This window comes from Terrapene carolina, unplaced genomic scaffold (genome assembly GCF_002925995.2).
Source record: "Terrapene carolina triunguis isolate 2854851 unplaced genomic scaffold, T_m_triunguis-2.0 Scaffold68, whole genome shotgun sequence".
Classification (NCBI taxonomy): domain Eukaryota; kingdom Metazoa; phylum Chordata; order Testudines; family Emydidae; genus Terrapene; species Terrapene triunguis.
In genome coordinates, this window is record NW_020664419.1 from 36,405,218 (window position 1) to 36,427,507 (window position 22,290).

The window sequence follows — 22,290 nt, forward strand, 5'->3', positions numbered from 1 at the left end:
CTCCCCGCCCAACCCAGCCTATTTGCATCCCTGCAAGCGCCTTAGTCCCCGAGGCAAGAGCCCAGCACCGCCCCAGGCCCCTCTCGGCTCCGCCGCGCTCGCCCGCCGCACAGGCTGAGCAGGTCGGACCAGGCGGCGGCGGCGGGGCAGGTATTTAAGCGGAAGGTGAGGGCGGCGCTGCTCACTAGCGGCACTAGTTCCCAACCAGCCAGGCGCGGCCCAGCACAGGGGCTGCAGGCGGAGCCGGGCTCCGTCAGCGTGTGGCGGCAGCGGCGGCGCAAGTCCCGGCCTCCCCTCTTGCTCCGGTGCCGTGTGGTCTCGCCCGCCCCCGCTGCCATGTTGGATTGTGCGGCCGTGGGAGCCGGGGAGAAGTTGGAAGTTTAGTGCTGGTCCGAGGGGGTGGGGGCGATCGGGCCGCGGGAGCCGGTGCTGCCCCGCCCCGTCCCGTCCCTGGGCTGCCGGGCGCCGCCAGCTGCCCCCAGAGGAGAGGAGGCTCCGCTATGCAGCCGCTGTGAGGCCGCTGGGCCAGGGGACGAGGACGGCGAGTTGCGAGAGCACCGCGGAGCCCCGGCGGCCGGCCCCGGCCATGAGCAACAGCCAGCAGCAGCAGCCCCCGCCGCCGCGGAGGGTCTGCAACGTGGGCTCGCTGCTCCTCACCCCGCAGGAGAACGAGAGTCTCTTCGGCTTCCTGGGCAAGAAATGCGTGGTGAGCCCCGGGCGGCGAGGGCAGGGAGCGGCCCGGGGCAGTGGCAGCAGCCCCTGGGGAGGAGCCGAGCGCAGTGCTGGGGGCCAGGGGCTCGGGCGGGTTTATTCATCCACCCCGAGAGGGGCCCGGCCCTGCCCGGCGGGCTCCCTGTGCTGGGTGCGGGCAGTTCCCTTCCGCGGCCTTTCCCCGGGCCCCTTGGGCAGCTGCCTCGCCGAGGTGCTCCCCCGTGTCCCAGGGAGCTGGCCCGAGGAGGCACCGGGACAGCTCGCTCCCTGGGCGGCTGGGTGCCCTGCTCAGGGGGCTTCCTGCCTCCCGCGAGGAGAACCGGGGAAGGGGCGTGAGGAATGAATGAAGCTGGGGCGAGGGGCAGCCGCCGCCGCCCCTGCGCTACCCGCCTCCTAGCGCTCTGCGCTGCGGAGGTGCTGGGCGCAGGTGACTGGGCGCTTCTTGCCGCTCCCAGGGCTCTTGAAGTAGGAAATGCCGCTGCTCTGCTTCCCCCGAACAGAGCACGGAGGGCTTGTTTCCCCGAAATTCTCCGCCAGGCCTCGCCCTCTCCCCCCCTTGTTGGCTCCTGGGATGCTGCCATGCGCAATGGAGCCAGCGTCTACGCCTGCTGGTTCTGGAGGACTCGGGAGTTGGGCCAGATTTAGGGTCTTGAACTGCTGAGGAGATGGGAATGTCATTATGGGAAAGGGGCAGGGGTATTCATTACACTGGCCTGGGTGGTGCAGATCTGCTCAGACCTGCTTTTTCAACGGCTGCTCTCGGAATGCTGTCGGCAGCTCAGTTCCTCCTCCCCTCTCCCTCTACCTGCTGCTGAGTACTTTTGTAGGTATGTGTGTCCAGGGCTTGCCCAGTATGCAGTGCAGCTAATCTATGACTTGGTATGGGAGCTAGTCAACAATAGAGCTATTGCAGCATCCGGTAGAAAAGTTTAATCAGTTGACAAGGTTGAACAAATCTGGCAGATTGCACCTGTAGTAGGACAAAGCTAAAGGAAAACTCTTAGCAGAGCTGGGTCTAACTTGGTTTTAGCTTGTCTCTCCACCTGAGTTTGTTAGCCTAAACCAGGGGTGAGCAACCTTTCGGAAGTGGTGTGCTGAGTCTTCATTTATTCACTCTGATTTAAGGTTTTGCGTGCCAGTAATACATTTTAACGTCTTTAGAAGGTCTCTTTCTGTAAGTCTATAATATATATAACTAAACTATTGTTGTCTGTAAAGTAAATAAGGTTTTTAAAATGTTTAAGAAGTTTCATTTAAAATTAAATTAAAATGCAGAGCCCCCCGGACCGGTGACCAGGACCCAGGCAGCGTGAGTGACCCTGAAAATCAGCTCGCGTGCCGCCTTCAGCACGCGTGCCATAGGTTGCCTACCCTTGGCCTAAACAATGGATTCAAACTTGCAGATGCAGTAACTCCGTTGCTGCGATCATCCCTGCAGGAAAAAAAAATACAATAAAAAGATTTTAAAAGCCATTCATAGACCTGGTCCTAGCCACCTTAATTAGTTTCAGGTTTTCTAAATGGCATCTTGTATTCTAAAGGTAGAGGATAAGCTGCTTTGGGGCTGCAAAAATGGAAAGATTACTGTTCAGATCTTTGCTAAAGAGGAATCAGATCTATGGAATACGCCTCATAATTTTTGAAGGTTTTCAGAATCATCCCTTGTTAATCTGGTATAAAACTCATTGATAGGCTATAGTATAGTACATTGACTTGATGCTGTTCTTTGTATGTCGTGCCTAGAACATCAGTAATAGGCACCTAATATTTTTATAATATATTTTTATTGTATGTATGGTTTATATTGTAATTTAATACTTATTTTTAAATAGGGTATCATGCACAAGTCTTAGCAGAAGTCATGAAGGTTACACATTTTAAGTGAGGTCTGATCAAACTGACTACTTTCTAAATTGTAAGGGACGTATGGGAAATATGGTGATTGAACAAGAAGTATGCAATATTTGCATGTAGGCAGACTACATGAAATTATAGTAATTAAATTACTATCACCTTATTCTAGGTGTTTAGATGGTTCAAAATGTGTAGTCATAAAGCATGAAAAGGAAGAGAAAAGACAAGAGAAAAGATTTATAGGGTTAACTTAGGGCCAGCTTCACCCAACTACTTGAGCTACTCACTCGCACTATAGTAAATTATGCCTATGCATACTTCTGGGGTCTAGAAATAAGATTTGATTAGGTCAGTGCATTCATATATGCTTGATTACAGAAGAAAACTTAGTGGCTTGGCTAATAAAAAAAAAGGCATACGAATTACTCTTTAAAAACAAAAAAAGAGATACAACTCTCCCTCGATATAACGCTGTCCTCGGGAGCCAAAAAATCTTACCGCGTTCTAGGTGAAACCGCGTTATATCGAACTTGCTTTGATCCACCGGAGCACTGCTTTACCGCATTATATCTGAATTCGTGTTATATCGGGTCGCGTTATATCGGGGTAGAGGTGTACTTCCTGGGGAGATTTGTTGGTTTACAAGCCATTCTACTACACCTAAGACTTTCTAACTTTTCTTAGGGGGGAGGGATAGCTCAGTGGTTTCAGCATTGGCCTGCTAAACGCAGGGTTGTGAGCTCAATCCTTGAGGGGGCCATTTAGGGATCTGGGGGGAAAAGAAAAAAAAAATCTGTCAGGAACAGTACTCGGTCCTGCTAGTGAAGGCAGGGGACTGGACTTGATGACCCTTCAAGGTCCCTTCCAGTTCTGGGAGATAGGAATATCTCCATATAGTAGTATTTGTTTTTTTTTTTTTTAATTATTAGCCAGTAGTTTGCTCTCCTATAATGCTTTCTCTGAGGCACTCGGAACTCACTATAAACACTGTTGAATTAAGCAACTTCTGAGGTAAATACCACATTTTGCAGAGAAGGAAACTGAAACACAGATAGTTATTTGAGAGTGTCAGGATGTCCGTGCAGATGGCAGCTCTTTTGGGTTGACCTTTTAAACCGTGGTGGCCAAACAACACTGAATTTATCCCATCTTTTCTTAGATTCTACGCATATTTGTGGCATACTCTGAATCTTGGTTATTTTTTAAATTGGTTGAAGATTTTAGGAATTTAAGAAAGATTATGCTTTTATTATGGTCTGACTAGTAGGGCTGCCTAGAAAACAAGAGTTCCATTTTGCAAAAACAATTGAGGTTTCAGCATTTGGTTTTCTTCTGTAGAAGAATGAAAACTAGGCCTAAAAAAAAAGTTTGTAGAAAAAATCAGACTCCACTCTGGAATAGCCAATAGTCCAGTGGTTAGGGTACTGACTTTGGATAATAGGGAATTGAATCTGGTCTCCGCCTCTAAATTAGGCAGAGCAGGCACTTGAACCTGGGTTTCCCACTCCCAATTGAGTTCCCTAACCGTTAGGCTCTGTGCGCGTGCTTTTTTTGCTGGTTTTGACCAGAAATTCCATCCTGGATCTGCAAGACATTTTTGACAAAAACATTGTCAAAACAATACATTTCCACAGAATTTTGGTTTTGCAAATCAGCATTTTCTGATGGAAAAAATGTTTCATCTAAAAATTCCCAACTAGCTCTATTGACCACACAGCACACTCCAGTTTGCAATTAGGTACACCTTAATTATTGTTGTTGGGACCTGTAACTAAAGTCTGCCTATGGAGTCTTCTGGATTAGTCTTCGGACATCTTGAGTGTAGTGCTGTGGATTCATTAGGACCATCCAGTATTCCACAACCATCATCCTTAACGCTGTCTCCTTCTTTATCATCCTCTCAAATTGCTGTGCTATGCATCTATATGACAGATGAAACATGAGGCAGAGGCTAGAGTACTGGTGACCTGACAGGCTTCAACATCAGCATATTTAAAGTTGTATGCTATGCTGATGCACGCTTTCTTCTCTGTAACATACATGGTATTTCTTCACTTTTCAAGGTGGTGAGCACTTGCCATTTTCTAGAAACAATCAAGTATTTCTCACTATGACAAGTTAATCTAACTTCTTGGGATCTGAGATCACTTGGATTTAGACTGGATTGACTGTGCACATGGGTTTGCGTTCAGGTCCAAGTCTAGATGGGACATACATCACTAGTCTGTTTTTACCAGTGTAGCTCACTAATACGTTGTATTAGATGTTCTGTCAGACTTCAAGCTATTACTGTTTACACATCTAGTAAAATCAACCTAAGAGGTATGGGGTGCATTGCTGGTGGGGGATGTCATTGCCACCCTAAACACTCTTTTATATTAATAATAGATTTAGGGCTAATCTATACTGGCAATGTTAAAGCGCTGCCACGGCAGCGCCTTAACGTGCCTTGTGTAGTCGCAGCAGAGCATTGAGAGAGAGCTCTCCCAGCACTCTTTTTTTTTTTTTTAAAACACCTCCATGAGGGGCATAGCTACCAGTGCTGGGAGTGCGGATTCCAGCGCTGGTGCACTGTCTACATTGGTGCTTCTAAAACTTGCTGCGCTAAGGGGATTGTCTTTTCACACCCCTGAGCGAGAAACTTGCAGCACTGTGTAGACAAGCCCTTAGACAGTACTGCTGGGGAGAACATGGTGCTGGCATCTCAAATATGTGGGTTTGTTATCTGGGGCCTCATTACCATTGTTTGATGTTAACTCTTGTGCTAAACTTTCAGCTGTAAAGTTCTAATACTCCTCTTTGGGACAGATTTATTTGAGGTGGTAGGTGTGATGTCACCTGGAGGGTTTCATCCCATGCTAGCATATAGACACACAGATGGCTTTTTGTTGATTCTCTTCCAAGTGATAAAGGTGTAGGGTGTCCATGTGGAGGTCTTAGATTTGTTGGTAAAGTTGGTAATGTTGACCCTTTCAGGATGGTGTGGCTGTGTTATCTTGGAAGATGTCTTTGTAAGTGCTCTTACACTTTGCATGTTCTGTTACCTATCTTGTTACTCAACATGTATTGTTGACCAGTAAGGAGATAGCAAGGTGATTTGGGCTTCAGAACAGTGGGCATGCAGATTGCCAGCAGGTTTGTCTTTCATTGGACGCAGACACTATTGGTGCCTGACAGAGGATGGATGACAACAAGGTAGCGGAGTCTCAGTCCATACAAGAGAGCAGATCTTGTTTGGATAAGCATCTAAAGACGATGATGATGGCAGTGTCTGCTCCATCATTAACAACAAATGAGTTTACCTGTCATTGAGAGTTGGGTTTAAAGGTTCTCATGTGATCTGATTACTTCTGATGGTTTTGATCTATAAAAATACCTGTTTTGTTAGAAACTGGCATTATATTAATGGCTTTTATGAAAGAAGTGGTCATAGTCTTCCAGGTTAGACTATCTTAATACTCTCTTAGTAGACCTACGTTTGAGATTATTTGGGAGCTTCAGCTGTACCAAATGTGACTGCCTGCTTGTTTAGTGTTAGTTTTTGTGTTTGGCAGACTATGTTGGCTTTTTGTTTGCTTCCAGGGCCAATTCAGGGTGCTGAAACAGAGTTGCTTTTGGTCCTTGTTTGCACACAATCACATTTGCCCTCCCTGTGTGCTGCCACAACAGTTGAGACTACCTGATGAGTTCATGCTAACAATATTGCATTCACCTAAATTCATGTGTCCGTTTAACAAATGGAAAAATAAAATTGCACTGCTAGGTAACTTCATTACGCGCTTGTTCAACTTAATGAACATTTTAACAATAGATTTAAAGCTTATTTTTGCTCTGAATTGATCTTTTTTTAGTGAATATTGCTAGTCTTGCATTTTGTCTTTCAGACAAAGCTACTGTTATAGTTTTTATTTATATATTGTATTTTAGCTAGTCTCTAGTGACTTCCTGTCCATGGCTTTGTTATAAATTCAGTTTACTGATTATTGCTTATCTTCTAAAGTCACAGTTGGGCTCGATGGAAGACATTTTGGTGATCCTAGGTAGAGATTAATAAAGGTTAGCAAGGCAGGTCATAAACATTACTACTGAAATTAAGTGCATTTATTTATAAGCCTGTAAGAAAGTTGTGTGTGTGTTGGGGGGGAGGGTTGATCCAAAAGTTGGGGCTACAATGTGTTAGGCTGTATGTCTTGAACTGCAACTTTATCTTTCAGAATAGGGCAGCAGCACAGAAGAGACACTGTCTCTCCCACTTAGGTCTAGAAGGCAAGTGTGAAGGAGGGGTGGCAGTGCTGAATTTGAGCAAGTGGCTTTGGAACCTGGCGTGCAAGAGTGGAACACTAGTCAAATTTACAGCAACTATAAGAAGGTGTGGTGTGTTGCAGTTTCTGCAATAAAATCACAACCTGTGACTTTTGTACAGTCTTATTTACTGTGAATGATGCCAGAATGATGTTACTAGGAATAGAAACTGAAGTCCTGTACTTCAGAATAGGCCTGAGCAGCCAAGGCTCTATGCTATCCTACCAGTCCTGTTCTGGAAACACTACATGCAGGGCTGAGAATAGGTAAGCTCAGTCTTCATGGCCTCTCTGTCATTGGTCTGTATGCTAAAATGGAAAATTCAGTGCCAAGTGGGCAGATTTCTCTAGACAGGGAGGATGAGGTAGAAGCAGTTCCTAAGTCAACTATTGCAGAATGTAAGTTGATTTATTTTAAACCCACATAGTTATGTAGGTAACTTGCCCTTTTGAAGGGGAGGGGGAGGGCAGGTGGATGAGCCAGGCGAAGATGCTTTGGACTTCCAATTACCATCCTAGCAGTTATTGACAGGAACCGTTTACACTCAGCCAAATATTTACCATTATTTAGCATTGGTGGATAACATATTGGTTGTATGTTTCATTGTTGATAACTTCAGCTTAGAAATCATAGAATCATAGGACTGGAAGGGACCTGGAGAGGTCATGTAGTCCAGTCCCCTGCACTCATGGCAGGACTAAGTATTATCTACACCAGTGGTTCTCAGCCAGTGGTCTGGGGCCCCCTGTGGGGCTGCAATTAGACTCGCTGGGGCCCAGGGCAGAAAGCCGAAGCCCCACTGCATGGGGCTGAAGCCTGAGCAATGTAGCTTTTCAGGGGACCCTGTGGTGTGGGACCCTGAGAAATTGCCCTACTTGCTACCCCCTAATGCCAACCCTGGCTTTTATATGCAGAAAAACCGTTGTTGTGACACAGGTGGGCCGTGGAGTTTTTATAGCATTTGGGGGGGGGGGGGGCCTCAGAAAGAAAAAGGTTGAGAACCTCTGATCTAGACCATCTCTGACAGGTGTTTGTCTAACCTGCTCTTAAAAATCTCCAATGATGGAGATTCCACAACCTTCCTAGCCAATTTATAGTTATCAAATATTTAAATTGACCATAGATTTCAGAGTTAACAGCCCATTGAGATGAATTGTGTAATTAAGAACTCTTATAGCTGTTTTGTGCTGTCTGATCAAACTCTTTAAGACAACTGTCCATGGGCTTATGTTCAGTTCGTGTTTGTAAGATTTCCTCTGCAACCAAAAGAACTAAAAGCCTTTTAAAATGATACCTTAAGTTCTTCTCACACAGCTGCAGGTGTGGGTTCTGTGCTTACTCCACAGCCATAGAATATGTAGGGCCCTTCCTACATATATTTCAAAGCTTTCTAATAGATTGAACCAGTGCATTCAAGGGTTTATTACAAGGCATTGAAGCACCTTACATTTTCTTCATATTCTGTCCAAATAGAAAGCAACAGTCTGCAGAAAAGAACTTCATTATAAATTAATACTGACAATTTCAAAATCACAATTCTTATGTGCCTTTAATGAAAAGTTAATACCATTAAAATTACATGGGAGGGATGGGAGCAACAATATATAATTGTTTGGATCTTTAGAACTGGTTGGAATAATTTGGATAACATTTTTTTGTTAAAATTTGCTGATTTAAAATCACAGATGCTGTTACATTTGACTGAACTTCTGATGGAACACTGCCTGCCAGGCAGATTTCAAAACCTGTCTAATTTCCTGACAGTTTCTCCTCTTCCCTCTCCATCTCTCTCAAAGGGGCTCCTCAGCAACATATATTATGGGCTGCTAGGGAGCCTGGGCTGTCCTGAAGCCAGGGCTTCCAGGGTTCACTGCTCTGGAGCAGGGATTCCGCTCCTTTTTGCAGAGAATTCTGAAATTTGAGTTTTGTTCCAAAGCAGAACTAAACCATATTTTGACATACTGAAACAGAATGATCTTTCTCCATCCAGCTCTAGTCATGAAAATAAAGTGATTGTTTAATTTGTGACACCTTTTCTGAGCACTCTCATATCAGTGCAGTATTTAATGTTAAAGTACTAAGTGCTAATCATAAAATAATTTGAAGCTTTTAAGTTCTTTCTTCTCTCTGATGTTCCATATCTTTACATACCTGGAAATGTCTTCAACATAGTTTAAACTCAAGCTAGCTAGTATTGATACTTTGCTTCTAATCTTCATTCTTACAAGCATTCAGAGGAACATGAGCACTCTGTTTTCATGTTAGTACAACACCTAATGTAGTGGGGCCCCATTCCTGATTAGTCTCTGGGGCTCTATAAATAATGTGGTGCATTTCCACCCATAGTGCTGGAGCAGCACATTGAATCTGACAATCATCTTGTCAGTTTTGCCTTTTTACTCTTGCCAGTGTCATAAACTGTCCTTGACATAGGAAAAGTTCAAAAGAGGAATTGCTCCTGCAAACCAGGAGGAAACAGAAAACGAGGGAGACCTAAGTAACTGACACATGTAGCTGCTTGCATGTGTCACAGTTACAGGGCTGGCTGCATCTGTCCTCTTTTTCATTAGTTGGAGTACATCCCCCTCAAGTGTCTATCCTTGTGACTTTACCTTTCCTGGGATGAAGTACCACAATTCTCCCATTCTTACACAGGGTACTGGAGCCCAGGCCCTGGTGCATCAATCTTGCTTACCCAGCAAGTTCTGCACTTGCATTTCTTCCCTTTGTGAATAGTGAATACAGTGACCAAGCAGCCTTTTTTAAACCAAAGTATTTAATTTTAATAGTAGAAACAAAGTACTTGCAAGGAAAGGATTTTAAAACAATAAATAGTCTAACTACACATCTGTTTTACCTAACACCCTACCATCTTGTTATGGTAGCCTTGGCAGGCCTCACTTCTTCAGACACACTTGTGGAACCTGGCTTTCCCCAAACAACTATCTCCCTTTTTGAGAGAGAGACCCTCTTGTCAGTTCCCGGACTTTTGGCTCAGTTTGTCAAAACTGGGTCTGTAGGCTCAATGGGAGGCTGAGCCAAGCTCCTTGGAGCCAGTGGCTCTGTTATTGTCCCATAACGACCCTCAAGTGTTTGCTAAGGGGTAGCTTATCCTTAGCTTATCCTTCATCCTTCCTGCTTGTTTTCCTTACAGCCTGCTAGTAAACTAAACCAGCATATTTCTGACAATAAACATCCCAATTACCAGGTCAGCCCATGGTATTCATAAAATATTTCAGAGGACCTCCATGTGTGTCACAGCATGTTTAGGTGAAAATTTCTCTTGGTGTAGACCCAGAGTGTATCACTCTTGTATGCCCTTCTGATCAGCTGAAAGGAATATGGACAGACTCTGGACAGGACTGGGTGTGATTCATTCCAAAGGGAGAGTCGCTGGTGTGGGAAAAGCAGAAATATGAGAAACTGGGCTCTCTGTCCCTTGCCCCCAGGCCCCCCTGCCGTCTCTGATCTGCATGTGTAGAGGCAGCTGGGCAGAGTGCACTGTGATGGCGGTGAGTGGGAGCCAGCCCCAAAAATTCCTCACAGCCCCTCTGGGATTCCTTATCCCTGCCTCCTAGAGTGCAGCGGGGGCAGAGAAAAGGGATACCCCGGACAGTTCTGGAGCACACTGCATCCCAAGCCCTGGGGTTGCACTTTACGGTTCGGCCGTTGGCAGCAGGCGGGGGGTGTATGTGTGTGCTTTTTCTTCTGAAACCTTTATTTTACAAACTTCAAAACAGACAATAGTAAATAAAAAAGACAGCCAAACAAAAACACCTTAATTGAACATTCCATTTTTAAAATTAAGAATTGCAAAGTTTCATTTTAATAGTTTGACAGCTCTAGAGACTGATGTCCTTATTATCTTCAGAGTCAGGTGCACATGGGCATTTTCCTTTCAATGTGACTGAGTTTAGAGGCGAGTAGCGCAATTCTCAATTAGATTGCCGTTCAGTATAAAGCAGTCATTCTACCGAGACAGCCATCAAAGTAGCTAATTAAGCACTTTATGTATTCATGTTGCACCTGCGTCCCATCAGTAGAACCATCAAAGTTATGAAACTGGGTGGGCAGTAGATTTTTCCCATAGTACAACACATTCGTAGGGCTAGAATGCCAACATCGGAGTGGTAGCAGGCACTAGTCTCTCTGGGATAGTTATTTTGTTTGACTCAGGTCTGTGCACTGCAATATGGCCACTAGAACCATAGGTTTAAGAATGGGTCAGAAAATCCTTAAAATAGAGTTAAAATGCTGTGTAGATTTTCAAGCCTAGGGTTCCCTGACTCGAGTCCCACTAACCTTAGGCTTACATTGCTGTGTAGACATATCCAGTAAGAGGTATCTGGTCTGGGTACTGCCGTCCAGTAGGTCTGCAGAGCTCGTGCACTCTCTTTTGGATTAGCTTGCAGACCTCTTGAAGCTTCTGCTGCTCTCTTGAAGTGGTCAAAAAAGTGTGTACCTCTCGAGGAGGGTGCTAGATAAATCTCCCACCTTCCCCACAAGAGTTTGGAAGTGATAGTATCTAGAGAAAAGATCAGCCACACTCATGGTAGTGCATCCAAAAATCCTGAGACGCACCACTGGAATTTAAAGGGAAGAAGCTGGACTGCATCTGCAGCCCCTTGCATCATAGACTACTAGGGCTTTATAGCCTGGTGCACTTTAGTATGAAGGCCTTTACTCTGGTCCATTTTCTTCCCCAAGAGAAATGTTGGAAAACGTTTAATTAAAAAAACAAAACAAAACAAAAAACTTGGCTCCATGTTGGGTACAGGTAGGGTGACCTGACAGTAAGTGTGAAAAATCGGGACGGGGTGGCGGGTAATAGGAGCCTATATAAGAAAAAGACCCAAAAATCAGGACTGTCCCTATAAAATTGGGACATCTGGTCACCCTAGGTACAAGCAGCATTTAATGCATGTGTGAATATAGAAGGCAGCTGACTATGCTCACAAAGCACTTGGCTGCAAGCATTGGGGTTTCACCAAGAAGTCCAGAGAGATTGATGATCTGCCTTGCCCTGGAGAGAATTTGGGAAACAAGTGGTGGCTTCTTTGCCTTTTGAAAAGGAGAGAGAAGTCACACTCTGATTTCTTGGGCCTTTATCTCACTCATCTACCTTTTCCTCCATGGGAGGAAAGGCAAAGGCTGTGCTTTGTACCTGCAGCATTGGAGTATATAGAAGTCCTGCTAGATGTAGCTGAACTCAGTGTTCTTCCCCATGACAGGATCCAGAATGTTGCTAGTCTGGTAAAAAGGGTGAGCATGAGTCAACAAATGACTGGTCAGACCATGCTTTAAAAGTTGGGTCTAAAGTTCATAACTATTCTTAATGTACATGGCATGTCCCCTTGTAAGGCAGCCAGAGTGGATCATTAAATCCCAGTGAAAGCCAGCATGACAGATACTCTTGCATTTCACGTGGATAATGTCCTACTGTCAATTCAGGGACATCTGATAGTTGGGAATGGACATCCAAATTGATTCAACCACATGTGCATCCAACTTGATATATGGGTGCCAACACAGTGGGACACCACACCCAGATAATTTGATTTCTCCAAAAACAGCAGTTGCACATAAACTTCTAGAGATGAGGGTAGTCCTGTATGGTTTAATGACCTTCAGAGATCTGGAATCTCTTGTTGAAACACTGTTTTTACATAACAAGGAAGTGATCAGTTCTTGCCTACTGGATCGGGAAGCGCTGCAGATCTGGAAATGAGCTCTGTGTCACAAAACATTCCTTGTTGCTATATTCTTGACAATGAAGAAGGACATTAAGTGTGACTGATTTCAATATCCTTGAAAACCCTTATTGAATTAAGTTTAAGTATCTTTGGAGTCCAGTGCAAAGGTTCTGTATTATTGTGGGTCTGAAAAATCAGAGGACTATATTGAACAATGTGGCAGACAGGAATGGTTTTTTTTGGGGGGGGAGGGGGGACGGGGGACAAGACGTGTGAAGTGGATTTCTTGGGAAGTATCTAGTAGTAGGTGAAAACCCAACCTTTTGATGCTGTCCCCAGAGGAAAGGACCATTGTCTACTGATTACCCATTCCCGGAACCTGAAAATCCTAAGTGAAGGCTGAATAAAGGAAACACTAATCTATGTATGGGTATGCTTGCTCTGAGTTAAATCTGTTATGAACTTCTTGTAACCACAGAAAAACCTGCTGGTGGGGTTTGCAGGACTGACCCTTACGGGAGACCTTGTTGGAATTGGGGGTGATCTCTGGTAAGCTTATTAGCATGCATGCAAGTTCTTTTCTTGTTTTAATGTTTTTTTCTGTAATGCTTTCACCTTAAGGATAAATGTGCTTGTAGAAAGAGCTGTGTGGTAACTTATAACTGAGGCTCAGATTTTGTCAGAGATCTTTTTAGTAAAAATAAGGGACAGGTCACGGGCAATAAACAAAAATTCATGGAAGCCCATGACCTAAAAAGTTCCCTGACAAAATGGGGAGGGAGGAGGGTCCAGCACCCACAATGGTTGGGGGCTCTGGGATCCCCTCTCTCACACACACACCCCCCACAGCAGCTGGGGTCTCTGGGGTCCCCTTATTCCCCTACACACACAGTGGCTACACTGCTGCAGAGGGGCCCCTCGCTGCCTGCTGTCACTGGGAGCTCCGGGGTCCCCCCTGCAGCCTGGCTAGGAGCTGCTGGGGGCCCACTGCAAGCAGCAGCCGAAAGCTGCGGGACTGCCCGCTGATAGCTCCAGCCCCGGGGCAGAAAATGTCACGGAGGTCTCCGGAAGTCACAGATTCCGTGACCTCCATGACATAATCGTAGCCTTACTTATAACTGTGGTCAATTACACTGTTGATTGCCTCTGGAGAGAGCAAAGTACAGATGCTGGCCTGTTCAGTGGGTCGGATTTGCTGGGAATAACACTGTGTAGGCAGAGAAATGTGGCCTGGAAACCCCCCAGTTAGGAGCGGGAGTGACGTGGTTCTCTGCCCAAGAAGTGTGATGGCTGAGAAACTTAGGGCCTGATCATGGTTGTGGGGAGAAATACTGGTGCAGTTTCCCTGAACTATAACCGGTATCAGAGAAGCGGAATTGGTTCATGATAAATCCTTGCAAGGGGTTCCTGAGTCAGGGAGAAGCAGATCAGATTTTCCCCCAGTGGATAATGGCTATGCCACTTCTGTCTGTAGAGGGCTCCCCTGTCTATTCGATATGCTACTCTAATACATCCCTCCTTACCATAGCATCTGAGTGGCTTCAAATAGTGCATTAAGTGACATGACTAACATCAGTCACATGTGTTTTGTTTTCTTTCATTCTCTCCCTAGCAGGAGAATTGTATGTTCAATATAGTTTTCTTTTGGTAGGTTTTTAAAATGTACATGCTGCTATTTGTTGAACAGAGAAAGCAGGTCAAAGAAGTGTGCCTTGCACTTGAAGTGGAAGGTGGTGAAGTTTATAATCCTACCTTAGTTTATGTAGGAGTTGATTTCACAGTCTTAGACCAGCCCCTGAGAAAGCTCTGCACAGATGAGCGTTAGTTTTATGGTAGAACGTTCCTTTCCACCTGAGAAACTGAGTTGTTGACCACTGTCCTCATTCCCATGTATTAAGTATTCTTTTAGCTAACCTGGGCCATGACAATTCAGTGTCTGGAAGATCAGGGCTAAGACTTTGAACTTAATTGCGTAGGGGGAGGGATAGCTCAGTGGTTTAAGCATTGGCCTGCTAAACCCAGTGTTGTGAGTTCAATCCTTGAGGGGACCACTTAGGGATCTGGGGCAAAATCAGTACTTGGTCCTGCTAGTGAAGGCAGGGGGCTGGACTCAATGACCTTTTGGGGTCCCTTCCAGTTCTATGAGATAGGTATATCTCCATTTAAAAAAAAAAAAAAAAATTCTATAAGAAGCCAGTGTAGAGGGAAAGGACAGGTTTGATGTGCTTGCAGGACCAGTATCCTGTGTTGCTTAGAAGACAGCGCAGAACTGTGACCTAGCTGTAGTTTCCTGAAGGCCGATGGCTTCGTAACCTCATGTGTTGCATTGCTGTAGTCCAGGTAAGAGGTGAAAGAGGCATTGCATAACTGAGGCCAGGTCATTACTGGAACCTTATAGCTAATCACAGATGGTAGAAGGTGTTACTTATTACCTTGGGATAGAGGGAATTCTCCGTTTGTCCAGTTTGTTCACTGTGCACTAGTCAAACAGTGCAAGCAGACTAAGTGGACCTGAGACTCCAACCTGGGCTGTGATTTTTTTCTTGACATTTCGGAAGCAATGTACCAGGAGGGCCAAGGGGAAGAGGATTGTTTGCACTGTACCACTCCTGTATGGCCCCCTTACTTGTCCCACGCAGCCTGACTGAGTCTAACTTAAGTATGTTTGGCTGCTAGCTCAACCTTTCATGAGTGAGTTAATGGCAAGTGACTTTTTTCTGCAGCCCCTTGTCACATTGATGCAGAGCTAGACATCTTTGGAATCTCCTATTAAAAAGCTTCTTGTGTTGTGAAATATTAATGTGGTCCTGAAAAAGGTGATGAAAGCTTCTCTTGGACCGTTCAGTTCCTTTGAGCTTATTTTGGGGTGGTTTTTTGCATCACGGGTCACTGTAACCAGGAAAGTGATTTCAGTTTGCAGGGTTTCAGGCCCTAATGGCAGATTCACTTTGTTTCAGATTTTACAAGGATAAAGTAGTGCTAAGAACTCATGCTAGATTCCTCTTCAAGATTGTGATGGCATTATACACTAATAAGCATAACATCCTGTCAACATTTCTTAACAGCTGTACCCCCACTCCATTGAGACCTTTATTCTTAAGCTCTATATCCAAAGATCTTAGTGTTCTTTTATTGAGCAGACTAAGGCCCTTAATATCCATCCAGCTTTCTTGTTTCATATAAATTTGCTGGGCAGTGTGGTTGGTGGAGCTTCTATGGTTTTGATATGGCCAGTCTAAAGCTAGAAGGTTGTGTCAAGGCTCGTGGTCAAAGGTGAGAAATATTCCTCATAGGTTTTCCATTTTTTAACGTTAACCTATATTTTCACATGCTCATAATGTTAAAATGTCCTTTTGTGTAGAAACTTCTATACCTAGCCATAACCCAAAAAGTGAGATTTTTTTTCTCATATTTTGAAAAACTAAGGGAACTTTCACATAGCTGTTTGAATTCTGTAAATATGGAAAAATACCTTTCCTATCTTTTTTTAAAAGTATGAGTTTTTAGACAGAATTGTAGGAAAAACACCTGAAACTTAAAATTTCCATGTAAATAAGCTTCAATAAAGAGTGTCTTTTTGCTAACTTCTCAAGGAATTTGTAAGTTGTGTTAGACTAGTTATGCCAGTAAAATTGAACCCTTTATATGTCAGATGAGTAAATTGTGTCCTTTAGAACCAGGCTTTGTACTGACCGACTTAAATTTAAAATATACAGTAACTCCTCTCTTAACGTCATCCCAGTTAAGGTTGTTTCATTGTTACGTCACTGATCTATTAGAGAATAAACTCATTTAAAGTTACGCAATGTTTGCTTTTAACTTTGTTTGGCTGTGGGGGTCTGGAACCAGGGTGGACCGGCAGCTCCCCTCCACACACCCCTCAGCACCTCACGCCCACCGGCAGCTGGATCAGCAACACCTCCAGCCTGCAGCAATCAGCTGTTTCGCAACATTCAGGAGGCTCTGGAGGAGAAGCAGAGGCGCAAGGACGCAGCACGCTCGGAGGGAGGGGTGCAGTGGTGGCGGGCCTGGGGCAAAGCTGGGGGTTGAGCACACACCCTCTCCCCCGGCACTTTGGAAAGAACAGCAAGAGGAGCAGGTGAACCAAGCTTCACAATCATCATTGCTGATGTTTAAAATTGTTTAAAAAGTATACTCTATATGTATATAATGTCTTTTGTCTGGTGAAAAAAATTTCCCTGGAACCTAACCCCCCATTTACATTAATTCTTATGGGGAAATTGGATTCACTTAACATCGTTTCACTTAGTCACATTTTTCAAGAACATAACTACAACGTTAAGTGAGGCATTACTGTATGCCTTAAAGTTAATACGGAATGTTAAGGTTTTTATCAAGTGTATAAAAACTTGACTTACCAGTAGTACATTAATGGAACAAATATTGGATGGAAGATGGAGCAACAGCTACTTTTCAAGATGAGATTTGAAACCACAGAATTTTGTAGTATTGCTTTGAATGTAATGCAAGTTATTTCCTGTTTTTGTATTCTCATGACTTTTATCTCTTTCTCTAAGATATGGTCAAACTTTGTATGTAAACATTCTTCCTTTGCTCACTCTTGCCCTCAGCAAAAGCCAATAGAAACATCATTTGGTTTGTGAACAGACTTGGAAGGATTAGATTTTTATCAGTAAATGTTAATTTCACTGTACACATACAAACCCAGACAAAATATTTCCATAGGTGGTGATTGAAATGTACAGATGAGCAAAGTAAGAAAAATACTACGTGAGAACTTACTAGAATTTGATTTAAGGATATTTGCTTTGTATATTTTGCAATGTGATGCTTACAATTTGTTTTAACTGTTGTAAAGACTTAACTTTTTGAATCTCAGCATGTCATTAAATAATTCTGCCCCCCATGACTGTCCCCAACATAACTTCCTGCAGCTGTGAAAATATAAATCAACAAAAATAAAAAATGCTTAAAAATAAACATTGACATGTCAATTATATAAAAAAAAAAAAATCTGCCCAGCCTATTTATGATGCTAAATATGCACAGCCACATCTGAGAAAGCTCCTCTCTATTTAAAGCCCAAGTTGCTTTTTTTGGTTAATTGAAAACAGAGAAAGAAAGTTATGAACCTCCTATAGTGGTGTGGTTTTGTGGTTTTCTTTCTTTTTTTTTTTTTTAAGTGAAATACCACAGATTAGCTTCCTCCTTCAATTGTTAAAAGGAAGCAGTAAGATCAGAAAAATGAAACTACTCAAATGTCTTTCCTACTGACTTTAGTTGATCGTTAAGAGTATATATCAAACAAAACCTTTTTTTCCTAGAGGGAAAATGAGACTAAATGATTCCTTCAGTCATTTCACTAGTCAGTTAAACTTATTATTTTGTATTCTTAGCAATTGCCATGTACCTGTTTTGGGAAGGGGAAAGTTGAGGTGATCAATTTAGGAATTAGTCCCAAGTCTACACTAATCAGGCTCTTTATTTAAGAATGAAGGATTTTAGGCCTACAGTAGAAGTAGAACATGCCTTATGGTTTGACCTTCCTTGGGCAATAACCTTGGCCTGCACCTTTGGGCATTATATTCCCCCATTCATCACCTTTTCAGTCTATGAATCTCTATTCTACCACAAACCAAAGTTCCAGTTTGCATTGTAGACAATTTAAATGTCACTGCAGAAATATGAATTGTATTAGCTTGATTTCTGGCAGAAAGTCCAAAGTTGATATGACAAATGAATTCTTTAAATTAGAAAAAATGAATGATGTGTAGTTCTAAACTTGAATGATTAAATCAGCACAGATGCGGGTTCTTAATTGATTAAACCAATGAGGCAGATTGCTGCACACCTGAGATATATTGCTGACGTGCAATTTGTACATCTACCTCAGTAAAGCCACTAAAATTTATTTCTAAAGTCCTTCATTTATGCAAGGAGTGACAAGCCCTTGACCTGTCTCCAGTACTACTACTGTATTTTCTGTTGCATCAGAGAGCCACTAACCATTGAAGAGTCGCTCATCAATTTCAGTAAATTAAGAAAAGATTCCAGTACTTGCACAAATGGATGTAGAAGTATATAACACTTCAGATCTAAAATGTGATTAGTATGCATTGATATTCTTTGGACTTGTGATACTTGCTGACTAAATTTCCATTGAACTTCAGATTGAAAATTGTTTTCATATTTCATTCTGACTATGGTACAGAAAGGAGAATATTCCCTAGGAGTTATTTGGCTGTAGAATTGAAGCCACAACACTAACACTCAGCACTTTTTTGCTTCACACTGTAGTCTGAATTAACTAAAAAAACTCACAAGACTAGCCCAAAGGAGTAGTAAATAGTGAAGTGTAAATGGAAATCTGTACTTAATACAAAAAATGTGGTGTGGTTTTGAGTTTGTTTTTTTGTTTGGTTGAAGGTATTGAGTGTATTTTGTATTCAGAGCTTCTTGTTTTTCCTAAATTGAGTGAACTTCAAATGGTTTTTATGGGTCAGAATAGTAAAAACTGGAAGCTTGTTGTATTTCTAATTTGTGTAATATTGTTTTATTTCTGTGGTGTACTGGGTTACTAGTACAAACCTGAGTGGCGTTATTGACACCTTGAAGGCTGTAACAGTATCTGTTATGGGAAAGTTCACTTCTGGACAAAACTTAAATTCAGGTTGGTTGTATGTTTTATGACATAATGTACAGTTGTAATTCACTAATCAGTATATTGCACAAAGTTGCGAAGGCTCATGAACAGGTGCACTGGAAAACTGCAGAAGCTGATAATGCATTTTCCTGTTCTTGAATGGCCAACCTTAATTCTGGATTTCCTAACAATTGAGTGCTTGACATTGAACCATAATTTTCTTTTAACAAAGTTTATATAATATCAATATATGTGCAGCTACTCAAATTAATACATAGTCTTAACCTAGGAAGCAAATGTGATTGGTCGGAGTACCATTCCGCTTTGTAACCTTTCCTTAGGCTAGAAATCAAATCTGTCACCTACTGGTACACAGTATGGTATATTAAGAGTGTCATTGATTTTTTTTTTTAAGTTGAAGTTTTAAAGTTGCTTAAATGTATTAACACACTTACGAGAATCATATTGAAGCCTGACTGCTATATTACCTCTTCTGTGCTCAGTCATATGCAAATTACTTTGCTATTACATTATTGCTCATTAGTGCTGAGCTGCTAGTTTTTAGATTATATTTGTTTAGAAAAATATAACCTTGTTTATGGTGGTTGTTGGGGAAACCGTCAGAACTGCACAGATTTCATAGAAATGGAAAATCAGTCAGTCGGTTCTAGAATCTATTAGCATCCTTAAGGTGTTTTTCTTTTTTGTTATGATATAGTAATTATGCATGTTTTAGTCTTCTAAATAAACATGTTTCCATGGTTTTAGTGCTTAAGTCAAACTGTTGCTCTTGCATTGCTTAAAAAAATATGATTTCCCTTCAGAGAAGTGTATCCAAAATTTATACTGTCCAGTTGTTTCCAGGCAGAGTTTAAAGTGCTGAGCTTTGATCTATAGATACTTAAAGGATTTGAGATCTACCAACTTGAGAAGCTGCCTGTCTATCTGAAACAGTTGTAGTTAGCAGAGGCTCACATTGATACTATCATCAGTACAGAGAGTCTGCTTTTTGTTTTGTGATGGTACATTGTGTTGTAAGGTATCAAAGCTAATACCTGATATGGAAAAACATCTTATAATTTAGGGTTTTAGCTAGAAGTTTCACAAGTAGACATATGTTCTCCTAAACAGAAAATTCCTTTTTTCTTTGTGTTCAGGGCTTGTGGCTTTACATTGCTGCACATATTCACTTTTCTGTAATCGATAAAATAAGATTGGCTCCATTTTAAAGAAACAGAATATTCTCCAATGGAATAGTTGCAGACCATTAAAGCAGTGGTTCTCAACCTTTTCAGACTACTGTACCCGTTGTCTGATTTGTCTTGTGTACCCCACTTAAAAACTACTTGCTTAGAAAATCAGATATAAAAATACAAAAGTGTCACAGCACACTATTACTGAAAAATTCCTTACTTTCTCATTTTTACCATATAATTTATAAAATAAAATGATTGGAATATAAATATTGTACTTGCATTACAGTGTAATGTACAGAGCAGCATAAAACAAGTAATTTTATGAAATTTTAGTTTGCACAGACTTCTCTAGTGCTTTTTATGTAGCCTGTTGTAAAACTAGGAACATATCTAGATGAGTTGATGTACACCCTGGAAGACCTTTACATAGCCTCTTGACAGAGGTGAAAGTAAGCCGGTCCGGTCCAGCGTACCGGCAAGAGCCAGTACACCGTGCCGGACCGCACCGGCTTCCGCGGCGGGGATTTAAAGCCCAGAGCCCTTTAAATCCCGCCCACAGCTCCGGCAGCCGGGCTGGGGCCGGGATTAAAAGGGCTCGGAGCTCCCTGCTGCTGTGAGGAGCCCAGAGCCCTTTAAATCCCTCCAGCAGCTGGGCTGGGGCCGGGATTTAAAGGGCCTGGAGCTCCGCGGTGGCCGGAGCCCCGACCCTTTAATTTGCTCCTGAGCCCCGGGGGCTCCCAGCCACCTCTGCAGCTGGGAGCCCGGATTGATTTAAAGGCCCTGGGGCTCCCAGCCACAGCCAGTGCCCCAGGGCCTTTAAATCTTGAGGCCCCGCCTCTTCCGGATGAGGCCACGCCCCCTCAGGACTCCAGCAATACCGGTAAGTCCTGTAAGTTACTTTCACCCCTGCCTCTTGAGTACGTGTACACCTGGTTGAGAGCCACAGCATTAAAGGATGAAAGAAGCATGTGTATTATACAATCAGACTTGAATCCTATAAACTTAATGTCTTCCTGTGTCACCCCTGCCAAAGGTGTTGGGGGGACAAGGGACAAAACAAGTTTAGCTACCTTTTCTTGGTGAACATATTCTGTGGGTAAATTATTTTATGCAAGTCAGTATTTTATGCTTTTTGCCTGTAGATCTCCACAGTAATAGTGTTCATAGTCTTAAGTAATGGTAAACTGCTGTCTGGAAAAGCTACACCTCTACCCTGATATAACGCTGTCCTCGGGAGCCAAAAAATCTTACCACGTTCTATCAAACTTGCTTTGATCCGCGGAACGCGCAGCCCCTTCCCCCCGGAGCACTGCTTTACCGCATTATATCCGAATTCGTGTTATATTGGAGTAGAGGTGTATTATCAATAGAGATATTGGAATGGATTCTGAAAGAAGACTCATCTGTATGGGAAAAAGAGGAAAGGGTTTCTTTCCCTTTTGATGTCTGCTTGTGATTAATAGATGCCAGATTAAAAAGGCAAATGCTGTCAAGAATAACAATAGTTACAATTACTCAAGAGTTAATTTCTTTTCTTCATCCCATATTTGCATGGGGTTTTTTTCATAATAGTCCAACCTGGCTTCTGAGCTTCTGTTCTCCTGTTGTATCTGAACATTGCATTGCTTGGCAAGCTGCATCTCAAGATTTCAATTTTCCTTATTTTTATTCTCCATCAATAAAATAACTGCACCCAAATATTATCCTGGTATGACTTCATTCAGTAAGCATTCTGTTTAGAGAGTAGCCTGATAAGGGGGAAATATATCAAAGCACACAAAATAACAAATGGCAAATGAAATAATTACTCTTTTGCATGACAAGAATCTAGGAATAAAATTGTGAAAGGCTAGAATCTTAAAATTTGATTAGTTAAAAATGTGTTTCTTTTAGTTACTCATTAACTTGT

General features: G+C 42.8%; 1 protein-coding gene across 1 annotated transcript in view; it reads left to right on the plus strand.

Moving 5' to 3' along the window:
* The first annotated feature begins 554 nt into the window (after nt 1–554).
* WASL (WASP like actin nucleation promoting factor) overlaps nt 555–22,290 on the plus strand; it is an 81,433-nt gene continuing 59,697 nt past the window's right edge. Inside the window, exon 1 of the mRNA XM_026648714.2 lies at nt 555–706. Coding sequence (XP_026504499.1) covers nt 587–706 — 120 coding nt within the window. The 5' untranslated portion in view covers nt 555–586. The remainder of the gene's footprint in view (nt 707–22,290) is intronic.